This window comes from Ooceraea biroi, chromosome 10 (genome assembly GCF_003672135.1).
Source record: "Ooceraea biroi isolate clonal line C1 chromosome 10, Obir_v5.4, whole genome shotgun sequence".
Lineage (NCBI taxonomy): Eukaryota > Metazoa > Arthropoda > Insecta > Hymenoptera > Formicidae > Ooceraea > Ooceraea biroi.
Window position 1 is genome coordinate 8,023,474 of NC_039515.1, and position 22,246 is coordinate 8,045,719.

Below are 22,246 nucleotides of genomic sequence, written 5' to 3' on the forward strand. Positions count from 1 at the left end.
GCGGACTCAGCCAATCAGGTACAGGCGCTGCTAGAAGGTTACCAAGCATCCTCTTCCATCGAACACGCGAAATGCAATAGAGGAATGCACGGAATTACAGCAGATTCCGTCACACGTTATGCAACCGACGTAATATGTCACGAAAGACTCCCAAAAGTCAAAAGAATGAATAATGAAAAAGAGAAAACGATCTTTTGCGACAATCCTTTCACTGTTCGTCATTCCTTGAACTCCGACTTCGTGTCTCCCATCCAACTCTCGCGCGCATTTTGTAATCGATCCTCCCTTCGTATCACCACCACTGGAGGTCACCGGCTAGGTCAGGCTTCATTCCTGGTCCAACGGTCCGCGGGGATTGTCGCGCGTTAGGTGAGCACTCGGTACGCAACAGCACTCGGTGTATCCCTGACGAGCCGTCGTTCCTTCACGGGAAGTTCGGAGTTGCGATCGATTCCTCCTGTAAAAAAATTCGCCCGAATCACGTGAGTGCATGTCTCTCCTCCCACGGTTGAATTCTCGAGGGGATGCTGGCGTTACGTGCCGGTTCTATCGTCTCTTGCCGGAGCGTCTTTGGAAGGTCGTTAACAGTCGTAATCTCAGTAGCAGCACGTTATTTCAACGCACGATGATACCCTCGATGCAAAGTGGTCGGTTCTTTCAGGTGTCGGTTCTTTTTAACTTTCAAGGTGACCTTGACAAGGTCAAGTTCTTCTCTGGTACATGGCTGGACCAGCTATCAGCATCCAGCTGGTGCACCGTCAAGCTGTATTTCGCTGTGTCAACTCCCGCGCAATGCAATAATTGTTTAAGATATTTCATTGTCAGTGTCTTATTATGTGTCATTAATTTTTGTTGCAACGCTACCATGTGACAAGTGATGTAAATTCTGCTACCTGAGGAAGTAATTGATTGCTATAAGTGATTCCATATTTTACACATTTATTTGCAGTATATTATATTTATTACATTGCATTTCTTTGTTGCAATGAATATCAGAATTTATGGACTGCTCGAAAGAGCGAATATTATTTTCGATGGACGATTACGTCAGATTTCTCGTTCGTTAGCAATCGTGAGTCAAAAGACAGATTGCCTCCTTATCAAACGTGATTAAATAGCAGGCAAAATTTATTTACATTATTTTGCAATACGAGAGGCACTTGAGAGATAAGAACATTTAGAAGTTTTAACTTGTTTGGAATATCAATGTATTTAAAAGCGGAAATACTTACATAAAGTAATTCTTCTGTATTACAGATTTTGTGTTCCAGTAAAGCGCTTTACCTCAGCGAGCAAAATGACTATTGGACAAATCAGAGCTCGTCAGATCTTTGACTCACGTGGGAACCCTACAATAGAGGTATATATTTGCATTTTGTATTATTGCTTAAGATTTGTAATATTAAAAGTGATAAATCCATTCGCAAGCAATGTATAAACAAAACATTGTGTTCCAGGTCGATGTTATCACCGAACTGGGGAAATTTCGTGCAGCGGTACCATCCGGTGCATCCACTGGGATTCACGAAGCCTTGGAGCTGAGGGATAACGACAAGTCCAAGTATCATGGGAAGTCTGTTTTCAAAGCGATAGAAAACATCCAAAACATCATCGTTCCTGCTCTGCTGGAGGTATAAAAGCAACTAAATAAGCTTTCGACGATAAGAGTTATACGATAGAGGTATCGGCTGGTAACGATCTCTTACTTTCTAGGCCAAAATTGACGAAACGCGGCAGGAGGAGATCGATAATCTGCTGTTGAAACTGGACGGTACACCAAATAAATCGAAGCTTGGAGCAAATGCAATTCTGGGTGTCTCCCTAGCTATCTGCAAGGCTGGCGCTGTCAAGAAACAAATACCCTTATACGAGTAAGTATATTGAACGCTTTTACAGTTTTAATTAAAGTAAAACTTAAATATTATTAAAAAATAAAATTAAAATTAAATAAAAATTAAATTAAACAGTTCAATATAATATTTTGATAAATATATTTGAAACAAATTCTGATGATACAATTTTACACATTTGACTTACGTATTACAGGTACATCGCCGAATTAGCCGGCAATAAGGACATCGTCCTGCCGGTACCAGCGTTCAATGTAATCAATGGTGGTTCCCACGCTGGCAACAAGCTGGCTATGCAGGAGTTCATGATCTTGCCCACCGGTGCAGCAACCTTCACGGAAGCTATGAAGATGGGTTCCGAGGTCTACCATCACTTGAAGGCGGGCATCAAGAAGAAGTTCGGTCTGGATGCCACCGCTGTGGGTGACGAGGGTGGATTCGCGCCAAACATCTTGGAGAACAAGGAAGCGCTCAATTTGATTATGGACGCCATCAAGGTAAGTTGGCAGGAGACTCCATTTTACATTGTTGTACTTGATGATGATAATTTGAGAATGATTTGGATTTGCAGACCGCTGGCTACGAGGGTAAGATCAAGATCGGCATGGACGTCGCCGCGTCCGAGTTCCACAAGAACGGCAAGTACGACCTGGACTTTAAGAACGAGAAATCCGACCCGAACACGTACCTGACACCGGAACAACTGAAGAACCTGTACCTGGAATTCGTCAAGGAATTCCCGATCGTGTCGATCGAAGACCCGTTCGATCAGGACGACTGGGAATCGTGGACCTCCATGACCGCGGCTACTTCCATCCAGATCGTTGGCGACGATCTCACTGTCACCAATCCCGAGAGGTAATGCCTGCCCGCGATCCTCGTTCCATCGTTTGAATTGCAATTTTAATCAATTATAATAAAATATTTTACAATCATTGTACAATCTAGAATCAAGGTAGCGGTTGAGAAGAAGGCCTGCAACTGCTTGCTGCTGAAGGTCAACCAGATCGGCTCCGTGACCGAGGCCATCAACGCCCACAAGCTCGCCAAGAGCAACGGTTGGGGCACCATGGTCTCCCATCGTTCCGGAGAGACCGAGGACACGTTCATCGCCGATCTGGTTGTCGGTCTCTCGACCGGCCAGATCAAGACCGGCGCGCCCTGCCGCTCGGAGCGCTTGGCCAAGTACAACCAGATCATGCGTATCGAGGAGGAGCTCGGCGCCAAAGCGAAATACGCCGGCGAGAAATTCCGCAACCCCGCCGCTTAAACGAGACTGTAAATACTCCTGTAACATCAGGCACGGTCGGGTCCAGGTCGTCGCCAAGTTTTGTCTACCCGTATGCGTTACGCGAGTAAGGCGTATACCTTTGTGTTCGTACTAGGTACGTAGTCTGGACGCTAATATTTTTCGTAGCTTCAATCGATTCATATACGAGCAACGCAGTTATAGAGAGCATATTAAACGTGACGTACAACTGTCATCTCGCGAATTAATTAGAAAAAGAAACTTTTAGTTAAAGAGACTTGAGAGAAGACATGTAGAATTTCCTCTTCTTTTATTTTATTATTATTTAATTTTAATCATCAATGCGTTTTTTCTCCTTTTTCATTTTCAAAATAACTCATTCAGCATCGCCGCTGGCGGATGACTTTGTTAGACTTGACAGTCTATAAATATTGAAAAGATATACATATAAATATATATATATATATATATGTTATGACAAATATACATTACAATAAATTATGTTATGTAGTTTTATGGACGGTCATGTGTACGCATGACGCATTAATAAAGGCAGTTGCGCAAAAAAAATAAAGCCTTATTTCAGGGCGTATGTACAATACAATACGCGAAGATCAATAATACTGCATAGCGTCGAGAGATAAATCTTGTCAAAACCATATCTGTAAAAATAAACGAATAAATAAAGCCTGATGATACGAGATACTCGAGATTAATGCGTTATTTGGACCGCATCCCGTTGAGATCGACGCAATTAATTTATCTAGCGACTGGACCATCGATCAAGTTTTTATCAGAAATATCCGTTTTATTCAAATATCAATCGTAAAATTTAAATACATTTTTCTACTTACAACTAAACGGTATACTTACAACGATCACGTCATGTTGTTGCTTGTGTATCGCTCACTTGCGCAAGTTTCACTCGATATACATGTATCCGCAGGAATAGAGAGCGCGCATCTTACAAAATAATTATGATATAAAAATTTGTTCTACAATTTACGTCACACAGTATCGCAGTCGTATAAATTACAATAAACATCCTATCTCGCTGGTATTTACACACACGACCAGGAAGATTAAATATTCAGGCATCGTTTGCAGACACGAGCACCTCTCTCTTCCTCTCCCGCGTCCTGGTTACCCATAGCAGATTGCTTTGCTGCGAAAACACAATTACGCTAAGTACACTGCGATTTCCATAACTAATAAATAAGCTCATTCCATTTCTCGAGTAAATTTCCTTACTTGGAAGTAATCTTCGATTTCTTGTAGCGCGCGGTCCTTCGTCTCCGGCAGCGCGAGATAAATAAAAACGGCTTCCATAAGGGCGGAGACGCCGAAGATGACGAAGATACCCATCATGCCGACCATGTCGCTCAGCTGAAACGAATATATTCAATATATCGTTCGTGTTCCCAATCAAAGACGTAGATGGAATATTCTGAATATCGATCATACATGTCCTCTCTCTCGAGTGCAGAAAATAGATAGCTTTTCCGAAGAAGCGCAAAAAGTTTTCCGATTTTCACCTCGCGTGCAAGATCGAAAGCGCTTGTAATACTGAATTAAACATATCTATCTGATGATCAATATTCACATTTTCTTACAACATATTCAAGTGAACCCAGATTTACCCATGGAAAGCACTTGGTAACGAAGAACAAACATAGATTGAAGACGAAGAAGATGCATCCACCGCCGATGCCCCGAGCTCTCAGGGGCATCAGTTCACCGGTCATCAGTCCGGGTAGGGTCAGCAGCCCCACGGTGTTCGCACCGACGTAGAACAACAGGCACACAGCTAATACGTAAGGCTGAAATCGTTCGTTGGTTCGTTAGTGCATCCGAAAGCCTGTGAATCCGAAGACGAGATCTGAGTGGCGATACTCACGTCCACGGAGGATCCACCCTGCGTGGCGCACATGTATCCCGCGAGGGCCAACGAGGCCAAGGCCGTGCCGAGCGCCGAAACGATGCCCAAGGCTCGCCTGCCCATCTTAAGTAGCAAAACGCAAGCGACGAGAGAGAAGAGCATCCTGATGCCCGCCGTCACCACAGCTGCTAAGTAATTGTCCACGTTGCCACTGCCTGCGAGAAAGAAATAGCGATAAGAAATCTTTATACGTTATTCTGTCCATTGTTCGGTCTGTTTTAATCTATTAAAATAGCCAATATTGCATTTCCAGGCACAATTTTTATCGACTAAAAATAAATAAAAGTAATATGTTCGTATAAAATTTTGATTTCCAAGCCGATTAAACATTTATAAAACTTATCACATAGTTATGGCTCTTAAGAGATTAAAAATTTACTTTGAAATGGAGAAAAAAAGGTTGAAATAAAAATAAAAAATATTATAATTAGAAATAATTACAAAAATAAATTAAAAAATGTAAAAAAATAAAAAATGAAATTAAAATCCTCCCTCACCGATATCTTTGACCATGTCGACGGCGTAGAAGACGATGATGTATGTTCCGCTGGTTAATTGAAGCACGTTGAATACATTAATGATGATCAGTGGTTTCAACACACCGGGATCGCGGATCATAGATATCGCCGACGAGATCCTCCTCTTCAGCGAGGCGTCTACGGGCTTCGCAGCGAGATCGGCCTGCATCCTTTCTTCTAAAAGCGTTATCTCCGCGTTCGTCTGCTCAAACAAGATTAATAAGATTAATAAGATTAAATCTCGATTATTACTTGCAACATGTTTGCATTCGCGTAATAGCTTATAGTTTTGTTTGCCGACAACAATCACAGTCTATGAAATGCGCGGGGGTGGATTTCAGTGTGTTCATTTTACCTGTTCGATATCACCGCCTCTGAGCCACAGAAGGGCTTTCCTGGCCTGTTCTATTTTCTTCCGTCTAACGAGCCAGGCGGGACTCTCCGGCACCGAGCAGAGAGCGGCGAAAGCCAGAAGGGGAGCCACGATGGCGCAGAAGGCGACGATGTCCCAATTAAAAGAGGCGCCGAAAGCGTAAACCAGCAGGATACCCAGGCAGTACGAGGCGAACGCGCCACCCACCAGGAAGCCACGGAGGGCTGGATCCGCCATTTCACCCACTAACACCTGGAATTTATCAACTTGTGAAACTTACGGAATTTATTTACCTGAAGAAGCAATTTATAGACGAAATTTAGTTTAACATGAGAAATATATTCCTCGTTTACACAAATATCATTTAAATATTTCACGACGCAGTGAATAACAGCGATAAATAATTACAGTTCGAACTGGTAAAGCAAAATGAGTAGTAAAAGATTACTCAGACGAGAAATATAACCAGCGAGAAAAAAAGATAGATGCATTAATGCTATTACGTCGCGTTAAACATGAACGGAACGTTCGATATCGTATGAAGCGACGTTAAAATAAATTATTCGTGCAGATTGGATCAATAAATTTCTGAATGTAAGCTTCTCTACACAGTATGTCCATTTATCCAACGAAATCCATTTATAAAAAATATTCCGCCGGTGCAACATGCTCGTCATTACCGCCAACGCGTTCGGAAAATACGGTATACCTGTGCCGGGACCGCCATAAGCCCTACGGAAACACCGCAGACGAATCTTCCTACTAAGAGAGTAGTCACGTTTCTCGAGAAACCGATGATCAACCAGCCTATGCACAGAGGAATCGCCGACAGTTGCAGAGTGCCTCGTCGACCGATTGAATCGATGAACGGTCCTGACAACAGCGAGCCGATGGGAGTTGCCAGACTGTGAACTGCGGCTGCAAATAACAGAATAATAAAATACACGAAATAATAAAATAAAGCGAAATTAAGTCATAGCTTGAATAATGGATTCATGCTCCATCAGAAAACAAATTTGAATGTCCGTCCGATCATTCTTCCAATACTTCGTCGCGGTTTTCGCGAGTTTTCCAGGCCAAACTGATCAACTCCACTTCTCGTCAATTTTTTATTTATATTTTATTTATATAATATATTTATGTTACTAATTAGATTCTATTTCTATCAGAGCACGCGTGATTAGCGCTCGAAATTGAAATTGAAATTGAGAAGTTTATAGAAAGTGGAGTTGATTAATTCCGCTTTTGAGTGGCTCATAATTCTTCTCGGTATTTCCTCCCTCTCTCCACGATCTTCATTTCCGCTTGCCGCGAACGGAAAGATACAGAATGCAAGAATGACACAGAATGCGCTTTTCCCATCAATCTAAAAATTCGAGTAAGTTGTAATTCGTGCGAGTGAACGTTAACATTTAACGCGTTGGAAAAATGTGGATTCACATTAACGACCGCATCAAACGGCGACTGGGTATCCACATAAGATTTTCATGGGATATAGAACGTGGAAACAGTATCGTTGCACGATGCAGGACGTAACGGAACGAGATTAACTCGCTCTATATATAATATATTTACGAGATCGCGTATGTATTTATAATACACATATATTATGGACATTATTATTGGACCGAGTGCGTGGGAAGCTTCTGCTATAAATGTTAAGAGTTTAACTCGCGATGGGGTGTCATCGTGATCGTGCGATGCGTACATACGATATACGTATGGGGTCACACAGGGATATATATATAACGGCACATCTATGCAGAAAGGCACTTACTGAAAGTTTCCGTGGACTTTGCGCGGCAAGAGCCGTTAAGTCGGATTACTTCTCTGCTGTTCTTCGTCGACTTTCAGAGAATGAGATTACAAAGCGTATTGCCGCATACTCGAACCGAGACGATCATCAGTGACGCAGGTACAAGTCCCGCTTTTACTGGGAACGAGAGAAGCCCGGCTTTATTGTAAAAATTTACATTTTATAATTAAAAGAGCGCCGCGGAAACTGCCAAAGATTAGGCTTTCGTAATGACTGTTTTAACGTGTGCGAGGAAATAGCTTCTTCGAACTGCGCGATTACGTCAATGGTGATTCTCGTTATTGATCTTTTACTACACCGGTAATGCACGTGCAGAGATTAATGGGATTATTCACATATATATGATGTCATTAAAAGGTAACATTAATTTCATGTGAAATTACTTATTAAAATATTAAATCAATTAATGACACATTAATGTATCCGTATTATTCTTCTCGTATATATCGCTCGTGATACCAGCTGACTAACAAAGACTGCAATACTGATTTGCATTGCTGTTTGCTGCTTTAACGTAATGCTTGTCGTCATTTCCGTTGCATCCATGAGGAATGCAATCAGTCCCACGCGGCGCGCTCCACGTGAGCATCGAGTCTGTCCTTTTATTGCTTTAGCACAATTAAAGGGCTCCGTTACATGCCTGCCTTCCGAAGGACAATTTTACGGATATCCAGCTTTGGAATGGAATCGGACGAGAACAAATTAGCGTTCGACTCGTTGAGAAAGCGTAGCTGGATATAGGAAAAATTTAATAAAAGAGCAAGAGAGAGTGAACCAAAATAGATTTGGTTATAGAATTATAGAATCGATTTATCATTTATTTCAAATTTATATTTTGATGCTGCTTCTCTCTCTGTCTTTGTGTTCCAATTGTCACAATGTAAAATTAGAAAATCCAGGGAAGACTTTGTCATAACATTATTATAACATTATATCTTGTATTATAATATTTTACTCTAAAAAACCTTACAAAGGTAAAAAATTACGCCAAGTACTTAATTTTTATATAATATGATATGATGAAATGGATTTCATCATATTTAGTTTTGCTTTTTTATGTACTTAGCGTAATTTTTTACCTTTGTAAGGTTTTTTAGAGGGATCTCATTACTTTTTGTAAAAATTTTTTACATTTCATTAATTTTAAATGTTTTTATGTATTTTTGTATTGCCACAATAATATGTCATTTTATTTCTGTTGTGAGATCTCATCAAACATAAAAATGTTGGATAATAAAGATTTATCTAATCGTGCAAATCTTCTTAATACTTCTAATTGTCAAATATAAATTGTGACAATTTAAAATTTTCTCTCTCTCCCTCTCTCTTTTTTTCTCAGTTTCATTCTATGAGTATAAAATGTTCCAACTTATATCTTAAATTGTCATAATTTATATTTCAAAATTAGAAGAATTATTTCCTTATCATTGCGACGCTATCACGATGATTTCATTTAAAACAAATAATTTTTAATTTTTTATACAATAGTTTTTGCGATTTATATCTTAATCGTAAAATAAAATATTTTCCATGTATTAAAATCAGTTTTAATTCATAATAAATTAAATCGTGCATCTGTGAACGCACCTTGAGTGACAAAATCGCTTTGCATGTGTATGTGCGAGCATACGTACACATTCAGTTACAATATCTCAGGATAGACTGCACCAATCTTATTCGAATTGGTCGCAATCGAAAGCTTGCATCCATATTATATTTTTAAAGTGTCGTTAGATTTTTAAATAAGGCTTTAGTTCCTGAGATATTTTAATCAAAAGTTTGTTTGACATGAATTTGGCATGAAATTCCGGATAAGCTATACGGTAGCGCTCGACGTTTATGCAATTCTTTCCGAGCAGTTCTGAGTTGGTGATATCATTATTTTTTATATTGCCTAGAGTTCTCTGCTATTGAAAATACCGTAAACTCAGAAATGAAAAAGTTCTCGAGTTTAAAGTTTTTTTCTTCTCAGAGGAGTTCTGAGTTGATGATATCAGTAATTTTTATATTGCCTAGAGTTCTCTGCTATTGAAAATCCTGTAAAACCAGAAATGAAAAAGTTCTAGCCCGTAGAAATTTATTTATTATTATGAGATCTACATTGTATAATTCCAAACAGAATTACGAAATTTTTACATTGTCTTGAATCGGAACCTTATATAAAATAGAGATCAAATATGCGAATAGTTATATCACTTGAAAAAAATATTGCAACACGTAGTTTTGATTAAAACTGCATAAATAATATAGAAATTTTTTCTTTATCCGGTTAGTTCTGAGATATTTATATTTTTATTTTTTATATTGCCTAGATTTCTCTGCTATTGAAAATACCGTAAACTCAGAAATGAAAAAGTTCTTTAACTGGGAAAGATTTTTTAACTGGGTCTATGAATAAACATTTGCAAAGGACTGTTCTAACTAACATGGATTTTGGATTGCGATATGGACTATCAATACATTTTTGCAAATGACCGTTGTAACTATTAATATGGATTTTTAATTTCGCTTATGGTTTACTGATATACATTGAAGATGGTCTAACGAATAGACCGAAACGTTTGTTGATTGATTTGTACTCAAATTAAATTGTCATAATATATCGTTCAAAATTAGAAGAATTATTTACTTATCATTGCGACGCTATCACGATGATTTCATTTAAACAAGTAAATTTAAATTTTTTATAGTTTTTGCGATTAATATATTTATCTTAAAATAAAACATTACCCAAAAGTATTAAAATCAGTTTTAATTTATAATAAATTACATCATGCATGTGTGAACGGCAGCTTGACGGACAAAATCGCTTTGCATGTATATGTGCGAACATATGTACGTGAGTCTGAACCTGAATTGCATGGAAAAGGAAAATGAAACGTCACAATTATAATATACGATTACAATATCCCAAGACTGACTGCATCAATCTTGATCAAATTGGTCGCAATCAAAAGCTTGCACCCATATTATATAATAAAAGTGCCGGTAGATTTTTGATGACGGCTTTAGTTCCTGAAATATTTTAATCATAAGTTTATGTGACCTGTCAAATGATATAAATTCCAGATAAGCTATACGGTAGCGCTCGACGTCTATGAACTTGGTAACGCTCTATGTTTATGCAGTGATTCTCATTGTTCGGAGCTTTATTTTTTATTTTTATGTACTTGGCGTCGCGACGCTACCGCGTCGCATGATATTGTATAAATTATGGATTTGAATCCATCCTTGTTGCAAAGTCTTCACTCGTACTTCTTTAACGCACTTCCGAAGTCTGATTCGATAATACATCGATTTTTCGGCGCCAAGGAACTCTCTTTATGACACGCCTGGGACCGATACATCAATAATGCATGCGACTGCGAGAAAATATCTTAGCGCAATGCAACACCTTGCTACCCTGAGCGGCTGCCGAGGCATTACGTTCCATGATCACGAATAATCATTCTGCGGGTTCTCAGGGAGGCGGATCGTCATGCAGTTACACGTGGCTGACAGCCACGTTAGTTGCTCATGATAGATGGCAAAATAAATCCCGGCCAATAATAGCGAAATTATCCATGCTACAGTCGGCCGGACGTGCTCGGCCTTCGACCTTTCGGCGCATCTCGCGCGACGAACTTCCAACGCGTGCGTGACCCACATAACAATTTTTAAGAACGACCCCATCGAATGCCCGTCCGATCCGCCTTACGTGTCCCATGAACGGGACCGCAAAACGAAAAAAGGGATTCTGCGTCACTCGATGTTGAATAATTGAAAATCCAACGCGACATCGAAATCCTCTCAATTTACGAATCAATCAGCGGATTCATCATCGAGCCGTCAATTCCGGGGCGCTCGCTATCCTCCTCGGGTTCATCCCCGGGACAATTCACCCCTCGCAGTCTTTTTTCCCGTCAAGCAGTTTTTCGCGCGGAAAATTACTTCCCGCGGGATCATCGCGAGCCCTCGACGGTTTCTCGTATATCGACGCAGCGATTCTCGCGCGCCATCCAAACGCGCGATGCCGCGCCGAGCGCAGCGGATTTTACGGCACGATAAAACGACATTTGTACAAACGACGTCGTAAGTAGCGGGCATGTCGCATTACCCGCCGACATTGTTGTTTCGCGTTGTTACGCCGATAAATAGCTACGTATGGCACGACGCTTTCTCGCGCGTTTCGCTCGCGTTTTCCGATGTACACGCCAGCAAGTAAAAAATGTTTGCAATCGCGATTGTTGGAATCCTCTCATTGTACGCATTATATACCTCGCGCTTTCCGCACGAGAGATCCGTACGTCGCTTCCGGTTTCTGCTCGTTGCTCGTCGAGTCGCGAGGAACCACGCGATTGGCGAACGCGAGCGGAGAGACCGCGTATTCCGCCTAATTGTGACATTGTACGTTGCCAAGGCCTGGGGACTACATGTGAGCTCGCAAACGATATCCTTCATGCCCGAACTTGGCCTTGACACTCATATTGATAAAGATTATTCAATGAGACAGTATGTAGGTCAGTTACGGCATCGCGGTTTGCAACGATCGGCGGTCGCGCGCTTCATTTGCGCGAGGGTCGTCGCTGTGCAGCCTTGAACCTGCATGTTGGTTCTTGAACCCGCAAGGTCTCGGAGCAAGAGGAGACTCACGATTACGAAGCGTATTCTGCATCATTTCGGAAAAGATCTTCAATCATCCCGTCGCCTGAGGAGGCAGAAGCGAGTTCGCGGGATTTCTCTCTTCGATCTGTCGAACTCTCTCGAAACGTCTTTATTTTCATTAATTCAGTAATTCCGATCAATCGTATTATATCATTATATTTTGAGCAGATAATTAAATTCATAGACTTAATCAATCACAAAATAATATAACTAATAATTACATCACTGATCGAAAGTGAATTATTAAATTCAAATGATAGATATAGCGTTTGAGGAATTTCGGTTGAAATTGAAGAGGACTTCAACGAGCTACCTTCTGCTTCTTGAGACGGACGAGGCAGAAGAATTCAAAGTCTTTCGAATATTCCCATTAAGTTGCATTTCTCTTTGTCTGTTCTTACCTATCCAGGAGCCCATATCGCGGTCCACGTGCAGGGTGCTGTTCTCCTCTGCTAATTGTGGCAGCAAGACAGCGCTGTAACCGATTGGCATGCCGCCGCCCGTTGCCAGCAACAATACTGCGCCCGTTACCAAACACTGCAAACATAGGCCAGCCGTTAATTGTTTCGCTAATCGCCTTTACCCATAATGAATATTCGCGCAATTATGTTAAAACATATTTAATACAACCGAGAGAGAATTAACAAACAGACAAGCACGGCAATTGTGACAATCAATTTACAAAATCAATTTTAACGACATCAAACACGCCAGAACAAATCGCGATTTGGATAATTGATTGCATATGCATCGTATTAAAATTACATAATATAACGTTGCGCAATATTGGCAAACGTTGCATGCGCTTGCTTCTCCCGATTATTTTGCACGTGCACGGGGAGAAAATTTTGGAACCACTCCCGAGTGGATGCAGCGATCGTATACAAGGTCGAGCGCTGCGACGGACTTATTCGAGAACTCGAACAAGAAATGTAGCCGTCGACGAGTCGCCAAGATTTATCGCCGTTCTCCTTCTTTCTTCCTGCGGAACCAAAGCCCACTATTATATTGCGGAATGAGAATTCGCTGCTCAGTTTTGCAGTTTCGTAAAAACTGAACGTAATTGTTGCTTGCAGTACGTGTACGCGGCGCTCAACATCCAAGGTAAACGACGTCCCGGAGGGAATTTGCAAAGACACGCGAAAAAATTATGCTCAAAGCAAATAACGTGTCATGCAGAAAAATATACGGAAGTGAACGCACGATCGTATCACGTCGCAATTACGACGAATGAGAGCGAGAGAGAGAAAGAGAAGAGGGAGGGAAAAAGGAAGAGAGAGATGGAACGGAAATATAATGTAATTATATTTCGCAAATGTGATTCTTTTTTGGCGGTTTTAATAATTTAACTAACATTAAGCATCCGACGTCTCTGCTCGAGGAATATTAATGCCGTCATATTTCACCGTGTGTTTCAACATAAACATTTGCAGCTCACGTAAAAATTTACGTAACGTTCCACTAGCGAAGTAGAACAATGAGGAATATCAGCCGCTGCGTTCGGTACCTTTTTTTTAAATCTATTTTTAAACAAACAATATTCTGGCGGCAATCCAGAAAATATCTCCTGCTGGTCCCGCATTGAATGTGGTATTCTCGCCGCACTACGTGGATTTTCTTTTGTATGGCAAAAAAAAAGTTAATAATTTAAATGTGAGTGATGGCAAACAGAAAGAAGAAAAAAAGAAAAAGAAAATTCTCGTTGTATTCACATGAGAAGCTTTTGTATGGTTTCCGATTTTCGTGCGAATTTTTCGATACGCATTGTGGTTTAAGCAATACCGTAATAGGCATTTCGAAGCGATATGCGATATCGAAGGAAATATTCGCCATACGCGCGATTTACACACAAATGTATAAAATAGGATTAAATGAGAAATGAACGATTGTGTGTCCACGATGGGATTTTAAATTGCTTTAATCTTATTATTACCGATTAAATATTTCGTTCTATTTAATCAAAATTATATGAGCAAGCAGGACTTAAAAAGTGTGGTTGTCATTTGAAATAAATGCACCGACAATCGCGTTTCACGTTCCACTTGTCCACATAATTGTGATCAAACACTGTCATCTAAATGTCAATCTTAAATTTCTCACCTGTGCAAGCACTCCCTTCAAATTTGACGAGTACACGACGGCCGTTTCCTCTTTCTGCTGAACGCTCTTGCCATTTTTCTCATTGTTATTGTTATTATTATTCTCAACGTCGGTTGACTTGTACTTGGCCGAATTGTAGCCCAGCATGGCATCACTCTCCTCGCTGAAACGCGAAAGGTGACATGAAATTTTACGAATTTAATACCGGGTATATACCGAGTATAATCCGGTCGCTTGGTGCTGTCTTTTACTTCAGCGCAATTCCTCGTTGTTTCAAATTTTGATATGTACCTTATGTCGAGACTCATTTTGATCCACCTTGGGTCGCGTGCAGCCAATATCGAAATTCTATGGTATCTCCGCTAATTGAAATCTCTCCAATGGACGCGCGATGGACGTCGATGGCAAACGTTGCTACATCCGCTGCCAACAAGTTTTGGTCACGTTTGGTAGCGCGGCGTTTCGATTTCCGTTTCGCATCGTGTAACCCGAGAGACGATGCTTGTGACTTCGACCTCTTCCTCTCTTTAGTGTGTGTGTATGTGTTGCACGCTGCGCAGCGTATAAATATCTATCGGGAGAGAAAAATGAAATCACTGTGAGATCGTTACATTGAGACCAGCAGAAACGTCTCCTGGCTAAATCGCGGCAATTTTCTAGCTACAACGCATATCACTGACTATAATTTAGATAATGATTGTGTATGCTGACGGTGAGCGTCTTAACAACACGGAGCTACGAGGAGAAACATCGCTCATAACTTTAATATTTCATTAAGTAAGAATATCGCGAATATTGTTATGCATTTTGGCGGAGAGATATATTTATAGTTATATATATATATATAAAATTAAAGACGTCCAGTTTTGCATTTATTATTATATTTATTATTATATTTTATTTCTTCATATTAAAAGTCTGAAGAAATCAAATATAATAATAAATATAATAATAAATGCAAAACTGGACGTCTTTAATTTTATCATATTATATCATATTATGGTTTTATCATATTATATTGATCGTTGTAATATCCTCATGTGCATTGTCAATTTTCTATTCCCAGTTGTATTATAGAAAAGAAGACCACAGGATCCCTTCATCGATTTTCAAGGAGCTTCCTAACTAGATTATGTGTTGTCGTTAGGTGCCCCTCGTATTTCCTAGTCCTTAACGATCTAACATCTCGGTCGTGTCAGAAGTATACGACTTATCTCCGCTATATTTTTTTCACGTGATTCTCGTATCAGGTCATAAGAATGCTCGCTTTCTTACACAGACAATTTCACATATCGGTTATTTAGACGTCATTATTATTAATCTCAAGCTCTTTCGATAAACTCAATAACGATTCACTCAATCGTGTAACATTTTATGAAAATGAAGAGGAATATATTTTTATTCGAGACTATCAAATAAAAAATCTTAATAATTCACTCAATTGTGTAACATTTTATCAAAATAAAGAGGAATACATTTTTATTCGAGATTATCAAATGGAATGAAAAATCGTGATAATTCTTTCAATTGTGTAACATTTTATCAAAATAAAGAGGAGTACATTTTTATTCGAGATTATTAAATGGAATGAAAAATCTATATGATTATCCGCAAAGATTACGAAGTTTTTAAAACTTTGAGGCTTTTGCGCTACTGATTAATATTATCAATTTTAACCCGGCTTCGAGTCACGTTTTCTGTCATTTTGGTTCCGACGTTTCGCGAACATTTCAATTCACTTCACTATGAATTCTTTTGAAAATTTTAAATTTGCTATGTTTTTGCTATTCTTCCTGTTTTTCGCAACCGCGCGCGAGAATTTTTACCCGCAAATATTATTATTTCTACATTCATTAAAATAAATACATATTCGATTCTACATATTCGTTTCAACATGTATTATACATTACGCATACGTTATGCATAAATCATAATACGTATTTAATCATGCATTTATTCCATATCAAAGAAACTTAAAGAGGTTTGAAAGAGACCTAACTTAAAGTCTTTTAACAATAAAAAAATTTCCACTTTCGGCACTGTGCTCTCGTTTTACACAAACCGCGGCACTCACATCGCTCTTTTGCGCGCAATTCACACGGAATATCAGAGTACCGAACGTGACAAACACCGATACGAACGGGCACCAAGAAACAGAAAGAAAAAACTACTCGCGAATTACTTCGATCCAGTTCAAGCGTCTTCACTGCTGCGAGAATGAAAGTCACGTGGAGTCAGGACTTCACGCGCGAGTCGACTTATTCATGCTTCTGGAGAACGTTGAACTCGCGTCCGCTCTGATCTACAGCGGGAGTACCTTCGCAAAAACTTCGTCTTGTCCGTCAGGCACTCGGAACCGCTCTGGCAGCTCTTGCGCGGCAAGCAAGACTCAATCCCGACTCTGTTTACTGCGTGCCGCGAGAAGCGAACTGCCCAGGGCATGTATGAGAAATATGCGTGAAATATTCCGCTCGTCACGATGACACAGCTGAATTAAAACACAAATTGCTTTAGAAGTTAACTACAATGTCAGCAAGGAAACCATAAATGACTGACTGCGTTCATCTGCTGATGTAGCGCGAAGTCGACTTTCAAACTCGCGAGTAGCCTCCGGCTGTTTCGGACGATAATATAGCTCGATGAACAACCGAACAAGCATGACATCAGATTCAGCTATCGAGTGCAGCACTTAACGCAATGCGGCATTTAATATAGCTATGCCGCGTAGACTTTGACCGCAAGAAATTCGCGCATTTCCTCGGCGCGCGTCTCGATTAAACGATCTGATCAAAACGTAATTTACATACCGATGGATTTCTCTGTGATGCGGCGTGATTTCTCAAGGAAACGTGCCAACGTGGATGGCAATTCTTCACGACGAGCGTAGATTCTTCCGCCGTCTGTTCTTGGACCTGCGCCCGGTTCCTCCGTACACGTGTATGTTCGTTTGACCTACAAATCTGGTCCCGCGAGATCAATCTGTATCTTTCTGTCCACCTACAGACGCGAGGTTGATGCAAGTCTTTCGCTCTCGCGGCTCTCCTCTGGATCCTCGCGGGATCGACTTACGATGATCAGATTCACGGATAATCAGCCTCGCCGTACACACAGCGCCGTTATGATCCGATCGATCCGCCTCGATCGGTCGACCGACTTATCGCGATCAGCTGGCTCGCGTTGTTAATGAAGAAAAAAAGAGTGGAAAACTGGGTCGCCAAGGCGTGGTCGGCGAGATGGCTTTCTTCACGCCGCTTTCCTCCCAGCGTCGTAATGCTCCGGCACTATTCGCGGAGATCTGTTTTTCTTACAGCCTCCTCCGAGATCCCGTCCGTCGTTCTTTTCCTCTAGGTCTCCCTCTCTATCTTCGGTCGTTATCAACCGGCTTCACGCGCGCACGCGACGTCGTTCGGCGCTTCGGATATCACTGTCCCTTATCGGACAGGCCTGGCTTCGGCATCGCTTGATTCGTTATATCGGCGAGCGGATCGACCCACGTGACGATGAATCGGATCGAATCGGATCGGATCAGGCGAATCAGTGCGCGGATAAGTATCGCGTGGTCCAGCTCGCCTTGGGTGTCACGCACTGGCTGCACTGAATGAGACGTCTGCCGTGGCTCGCTCTTATAGGCCCGCTCACTTTGATTAGGCCCCTTTTTCGACGGCGAGACCGCTGGTCTGCCCGCGACGGGGGCCTTGGCTCGCTGGCCTTTGCGAGAAAAAGCGTCCGGGGACTCTCTTTTCTCTAATGCAGATAATAAGAGGAAGCCGTTCGCGCGCGCGAGTAAATTCGTCGACCCTCTCCAGCTCTCCAGCTTCCGAGACGCGAGCTGAGAAAAAGATGATCGATATACTGTTCTATCGATATTGCTGTAAATAGGAAATTAATTAGGAAGGCCAGTTGGAGCACTGATCGGGCAACACCTTTTCGCTTAAGAAGCTGCGGAGATGCAGAAGACCTTGATTAATCTTGAATCTTGTTGCTATCGAGCGAATATATTCCTCGTCAGCGTATCCGTATCTATATTCTTTTCTTCTGTTTTGATAAAACAACACGAGATTACAATCAACAATCTAATTCGCGATAATATCTTTTGGTATCTTTGGTTGCCCATCACACCGCCGTTAGCTCGCAATTTTTGTAAGTGAAGCACTCGATTAAAAGATAGCCATTAACAAATTACAGGGAAATTTTTCTCCCATAACGCTGACGAATACTGCGCCGTTGTGTCTCGCCGGGAGAATAACGGAGATTAATGAAAGTGTTTCTCGCAATCAACGCGCGACGCGACTTCGACGTACACTCGAGATTGATGTCCGAATGAATCGACGCGGGATTAGCTGACGCCTGTTCTTTCTTTTTCTTATCATATCGCTGTGCGGGATAAGTGAAAAAGAAAAATTAATTAATGGCAAACGCAAGTGCGACGCTTACGAAACTCGAGTACGATGAGCTTCGAGTCTCGCAATCAGCATGATCAGAAATGCGCGTTGTCGATCGGATACAGAGGGAGAGATGCTACATGTATCCCACATTTATGCCGGATGCAGGTAGATAGATAGATCTGTGGATACCCCGTAATTATTGGCCGGCGGCTATTTGGAAATTAATCGGGTCACCTGTGCTGATCGCAGTGACAATCAACGCTAGTCATGGTCGTGAATAACCGTGATGAATCACTTCACCATCGGCATTATCGCATATAAACAAGACCTCATCAAAACAAATAATGAGTATTATTACCATGAAAGCAAGATGTGACTGTTGTTAATTTGACAAATAATAGCTTTATGAAATTATTTATTATCAAGAAAATAATGACTCGAAAACTGGAGACAATTTGATTCTGCGAAAAATAGGCAGCGGCTATTACAAATCTGAAATGCAAAAGTCTTATAAAAAAATTTCTAGAAGAAATCGTTCCAAGACTGAACAAAGCTTGTTTTCCTTGGTTTTCCAAAGCAAAGAACAGAATGGCGAACGCGGGAAGCGGGATCCCTCGCAGCGACTGGTTCGGGGCGGTTTTCGCACGACGGTTACGGATACTTGTATCCGAAGGAGGGAGCGGGACGACTTGTGTCTTGCGGGATGCACCACCGGCAGAGGAATGTACCAGTTAATTAAGCGTTCTTGTTTCGCCGACCCATGTTTCAGTCGGTGCCGCGACCCGAACGGCCACCAGGGAATTCTTAATTAAGGCCAACTTGTGCGGGTGCAGCCGGGCGCGGGCATTAATTACGAGCTGCGAGAGGAATCAAGTTGAGGAATGGCCAGGTTGTCCTTTTTTCGACTACTTCACCAGATTATTATTATTTATAATAAAATCTCGATAAGAGAGAGAAAGAGAGAAGGCCGCCCGCGAAGGCCCGCCTCGAGCGAACCGCTGACTTGCACGCTTCATTGCAATTGCGTTTGTAGCTGCAACGACGCTTATCATGCGGAATCCGGGTTAACCGATCGCGTTTGCATCGCGGAGGGTATTATCGCGAACCGAACATCCCCGTGACGCTAATTAGCCCCCTGTTTCCGCTATTGAGATCGGACTGTCCGATGCGCGAGCCCGCATATCATCCAAACCGGTTGTACCATCTCAATTAATAAATCGCGCACTAATCGCGGTCATTTCCATTTTTTTCTTTGATCTTCCCACGCGATCTGGTCTCGTGAGGGCGTTAATTCGGGTTCGCGATGAGTCGTTCGAGGCGCATTTCGGGTCTCTCTCGTAGCGTGACGGCTCGAGACGGCTTTGCATCCGTAATGCGGCATTTGCGATTCCGATGGGGCAAATGGATTCCGCAGGCGAGTCTCGAGCGGCCGAGTACCTTCAATTGCAACTGACGGGGGAGGAATGAGCCGCGCCGCGCCGCGACGCTCGTTTGCTCGTTTACTCGGGATGTCATCTTGATCGGCCATCAAAAATCAGGCGGCGCGATGCCGAACGTTCGCCCATTAACGCCTGCTCGCGTCTGCTAACCTTGACCCGGTATTCAGATAACTCGTCGACAAGGCTAACGGCTCGCAACCTGACGGATTAGATTGAGACCGCCTCGATCCTCTCTCCGCGTGAGTGCGCGCGAGGGTTGCGTGGATCCGGATGTGTTTGTGTACAATACATGCACGGCCGGTCGGATCCGCAGATCGCACCCGACGAGAGTGTGTTCTTCCTAGATTTACGAGCCGCAAAGTGGTCCAGGGTCGTGGCACGTCGATGCGGACGAAAATGAAGCCGCGATAACAATTTCGACCGTTCCATTGCAATTCCCTTAAGTACGGGCCGTCATCGAGAGCGCGCGCGCGCATAACTCTTCATTCTTGGTCGTGGTCCCTAATCATCCCCACGACGTGCCAGGATCATTTTCTCCGCGCTGCGGAACATCGTTTATGCAATTATATAAATTATATAAACGAAGCTTTTCATTCTTTTATGGCATCGTATCATCCCTTAGCGTTTCTCCTATCTCGAGCTTCCGATCAGCCGAGTGCCTCTAATCGATGCATCGAAATTCTCGAGCCGATGATAAAATGAAGGAGCTCATACTCGACCGAGTATACAAACCGCTTTTCATCGTGTTTCTCCGCAAGCACGACCGGGTGCGTTTGGGAGGACAGTCACGTCACGTGCGCGACTGTGACATACGCGTCGGCGACACGTGCGTATTCCATTTACGTGCGGTTTTCCAACGGGTAAGCCGGTCGTTATTCGTAACTGCTGGAGCTTAAAAGCCCAGATTAGATGGCAGAAGTCGACGTCGGGATTCGGCGGATCCTGCCTGAATATCTGCCGCGATCGAAGCGACGCAAGGTCGGTGGGATTGTCGCAGATCTCTCTCTCTCTCTTTCTTTCCCTCTCATGCGCGGAGGCACCTTGTTAAAAGAAATTTCCGCTGCTTGCAATCCGATCTTCCAGACCGCGTTTTTACCTCAATACCTCTGCCGTGCCTCTCGAGATAAAGTTCAAGCTTGTCGAAGCTTTCATTCTTTCACCCAGCTCTTACCGAGGAGAAAATGAAGAGTTGATTAACAGAGTGCCAGCTCACTCGAGATTATTATAATAATATAGATATAGAATGAAAATGGTTACGAGGGTATGATAATGGTATCACGTAATGCAACTAACGTAATGCACTCGTAACGCGAATTAGTGGAAACTCGTATCCGCGAGCGTATGATCCCGAGCAGAAACGAAATCAGGTATGCCCTATGTATGGTTAGGGCCTGATCAGGAAGCAGTAAGGTATGTCCTAATAAGACATTCCCGACATTTGCCTGATCCGGTGCGCAACAGAAGTTTCGTTTTACAACATTTTTCAGGTATATCTTACACGGGCCTGATTTCCTTATCCCTATCATTGCCCTATAAGGGTATTTCTTACACGGACCTGATTTCCTTATCCCTATCACACTTCCCTCTTATAGGATTTGATAAATGTTAGCCTGATCATTTTACTTGGAACTGTCAGATCTTGAAAATTATCATTTTGTATACTACTCTGTAGTGCGACTCGTTATCGATTTTCGGTATCGATAACTAGCGACAGAAAAGACACGATCTTGGAGAAAAGCGCTCACTACACTCACAGGTTGTCGCTACCCAGACAGCACATAATACTAAAAGTTAGCGGAAAGACGTCTTTTATAAGTTATCTTTTTGGCAAAGCGAAAAGATGTCTGGAAGACATATATCTTTTCATCTTACCGAAAAAGACAACGTAAAAAAAATATCTTTTCAGCCAATCAACAAAAACCATTTTTATTTT

At 41.9% G+C, this 22,246-nt stretch overlaps 2 protein-coding genes across 8 annotated transcripts; one reads left to right on the forward strand and one right to left on the reverse strand.

Annotated features, from left to right (window-relative positions):
* Positions 1-248: 248 nt before the first annotated feature.
* LOC105283734 (enolase) lies at positions 249-3,802 on the forward strand. 3 transcript variants are annotated; one of them, XM_011346727.3, is made up of 7 exons: positions 249-369; positions 1,258-1,360; positions 1,458-1,631; positions 1,714-1,871; positions 2,047-2,347; positions 2,422-2,708; positions 2,799-3,802. In XM_011346727.3, exons 2-7 carry the CDS (start codon positions 1,298-1,300, stop codon positions 3,118-3,120), a joined length of 1,305 nt encoding a protein of 434 aa, XP_011345029.1. In that variant the 5' UTR covers positions 249-369; positions 1,258-1,297; the 3' UTR covers positions 3,121-3,802. The 3 variants fall into 3 exon arrangements, with proteins under 3 accessions (XP_011345029.1, XP_011345030.1, XP_011345031.1); XM_011346728.3 differs by having other exon boundaries at positions 287-380; XM_011346729.2 differs by having other exon boundaries at positions 329-482.
* A 90-nt stretch (positions 3,803-3,892) lies between these two features.
* On the reverse strand, positions 3,893-18,003 carry LOC105283733 (facilitated trehalose transporter Tret1-2 homolog). Of its 5 annotated transcripts, none has more exons than XM_011346723.3 (11): positions 16,484-16,974; positions 14,781-15,060; positions 14,490-14,652; positions 12,791-12,926; positions 6,639-6,847; positions 5,912-6,181; positions 5,536-5,758; positions 4,997-5,193; positions 4,740-4,919; positions 4,351-4,485; positions 3,893-4,264 (listed from the first exon to the last, which is right to left on the reverse strand). In XM_011346723.3, the coding sequence occupies exons 2-11, from the start codon at positions 14,795-14,797 to the stop codon at positions 4,190-4,192; spliced, it is 1,605 nt and encodes a 534-aa protein (XP_011345025.2). In that variant the 5' UTR covers positions 14,798-15,060; positions 16,484-16,974; the 3' UTR covers positions 3,893-4,189. The 5 variants fall into 5 exon arrangements, with proteins under 5 accessions (XP_011345025.2, XP_011345027.2, XP_011345028.2 ...); XM_011346725.3 differs by lacking the exon at positions 16,484-16,974 and adding an exon at positions 17,297-18,003 and having other exon boundaries at positions 4,130-4,264; XM_011346726.3 differs by having other exon boundaries at positions 4,130-4,264; positions 16,807-16,974.
* Between the last annotated feature and the right edge of the window lie 4,243 nt (positions 18,004-22,246).

Excerpts from the sequence above, each read along its gene's own strand:
- LOC105283734 (XM_011346727.3), top strand. The coding sequence starts at position 1,298 with ATGACTATTGGACAAATCAGAGCTCGTCAGATCTTTGACTCACGTGGG. Across the intron at positions 1,632-1,713 it reads TCGTTCCTGCTCTGCTGGAG|GCCAAAATTGACGAAACGCG; the intron begins GTATAAAAGCAA and ends CTTACTTTCTAG. Across the intron at positions 2,709-2,798 it reads ACTGTCACCAATCCCGAGAG|AATCAAGGTAGCGGTTGAGA; the intron begins GTAATGCCTGCC and ends TGTACAATCTAG.
- LOC105283733 (XM_011346723.3), bottom strand. Across the intron at positions 6,182-6,638 it reads TTATGGCGGTCCCGGCACAG|GTGTTAGTGGGTGAAATGGC; the intron begins GTATACCGTATT and ends GATAAATTCCAG. Across the intron at positions 5,759-5,911 it reads GAGGCGGTGATATCGAACAG|ACGAACGCGGAGATAACGCT; the intron begins GTAAAATGAACA and ends TTGTTTGAGCAG.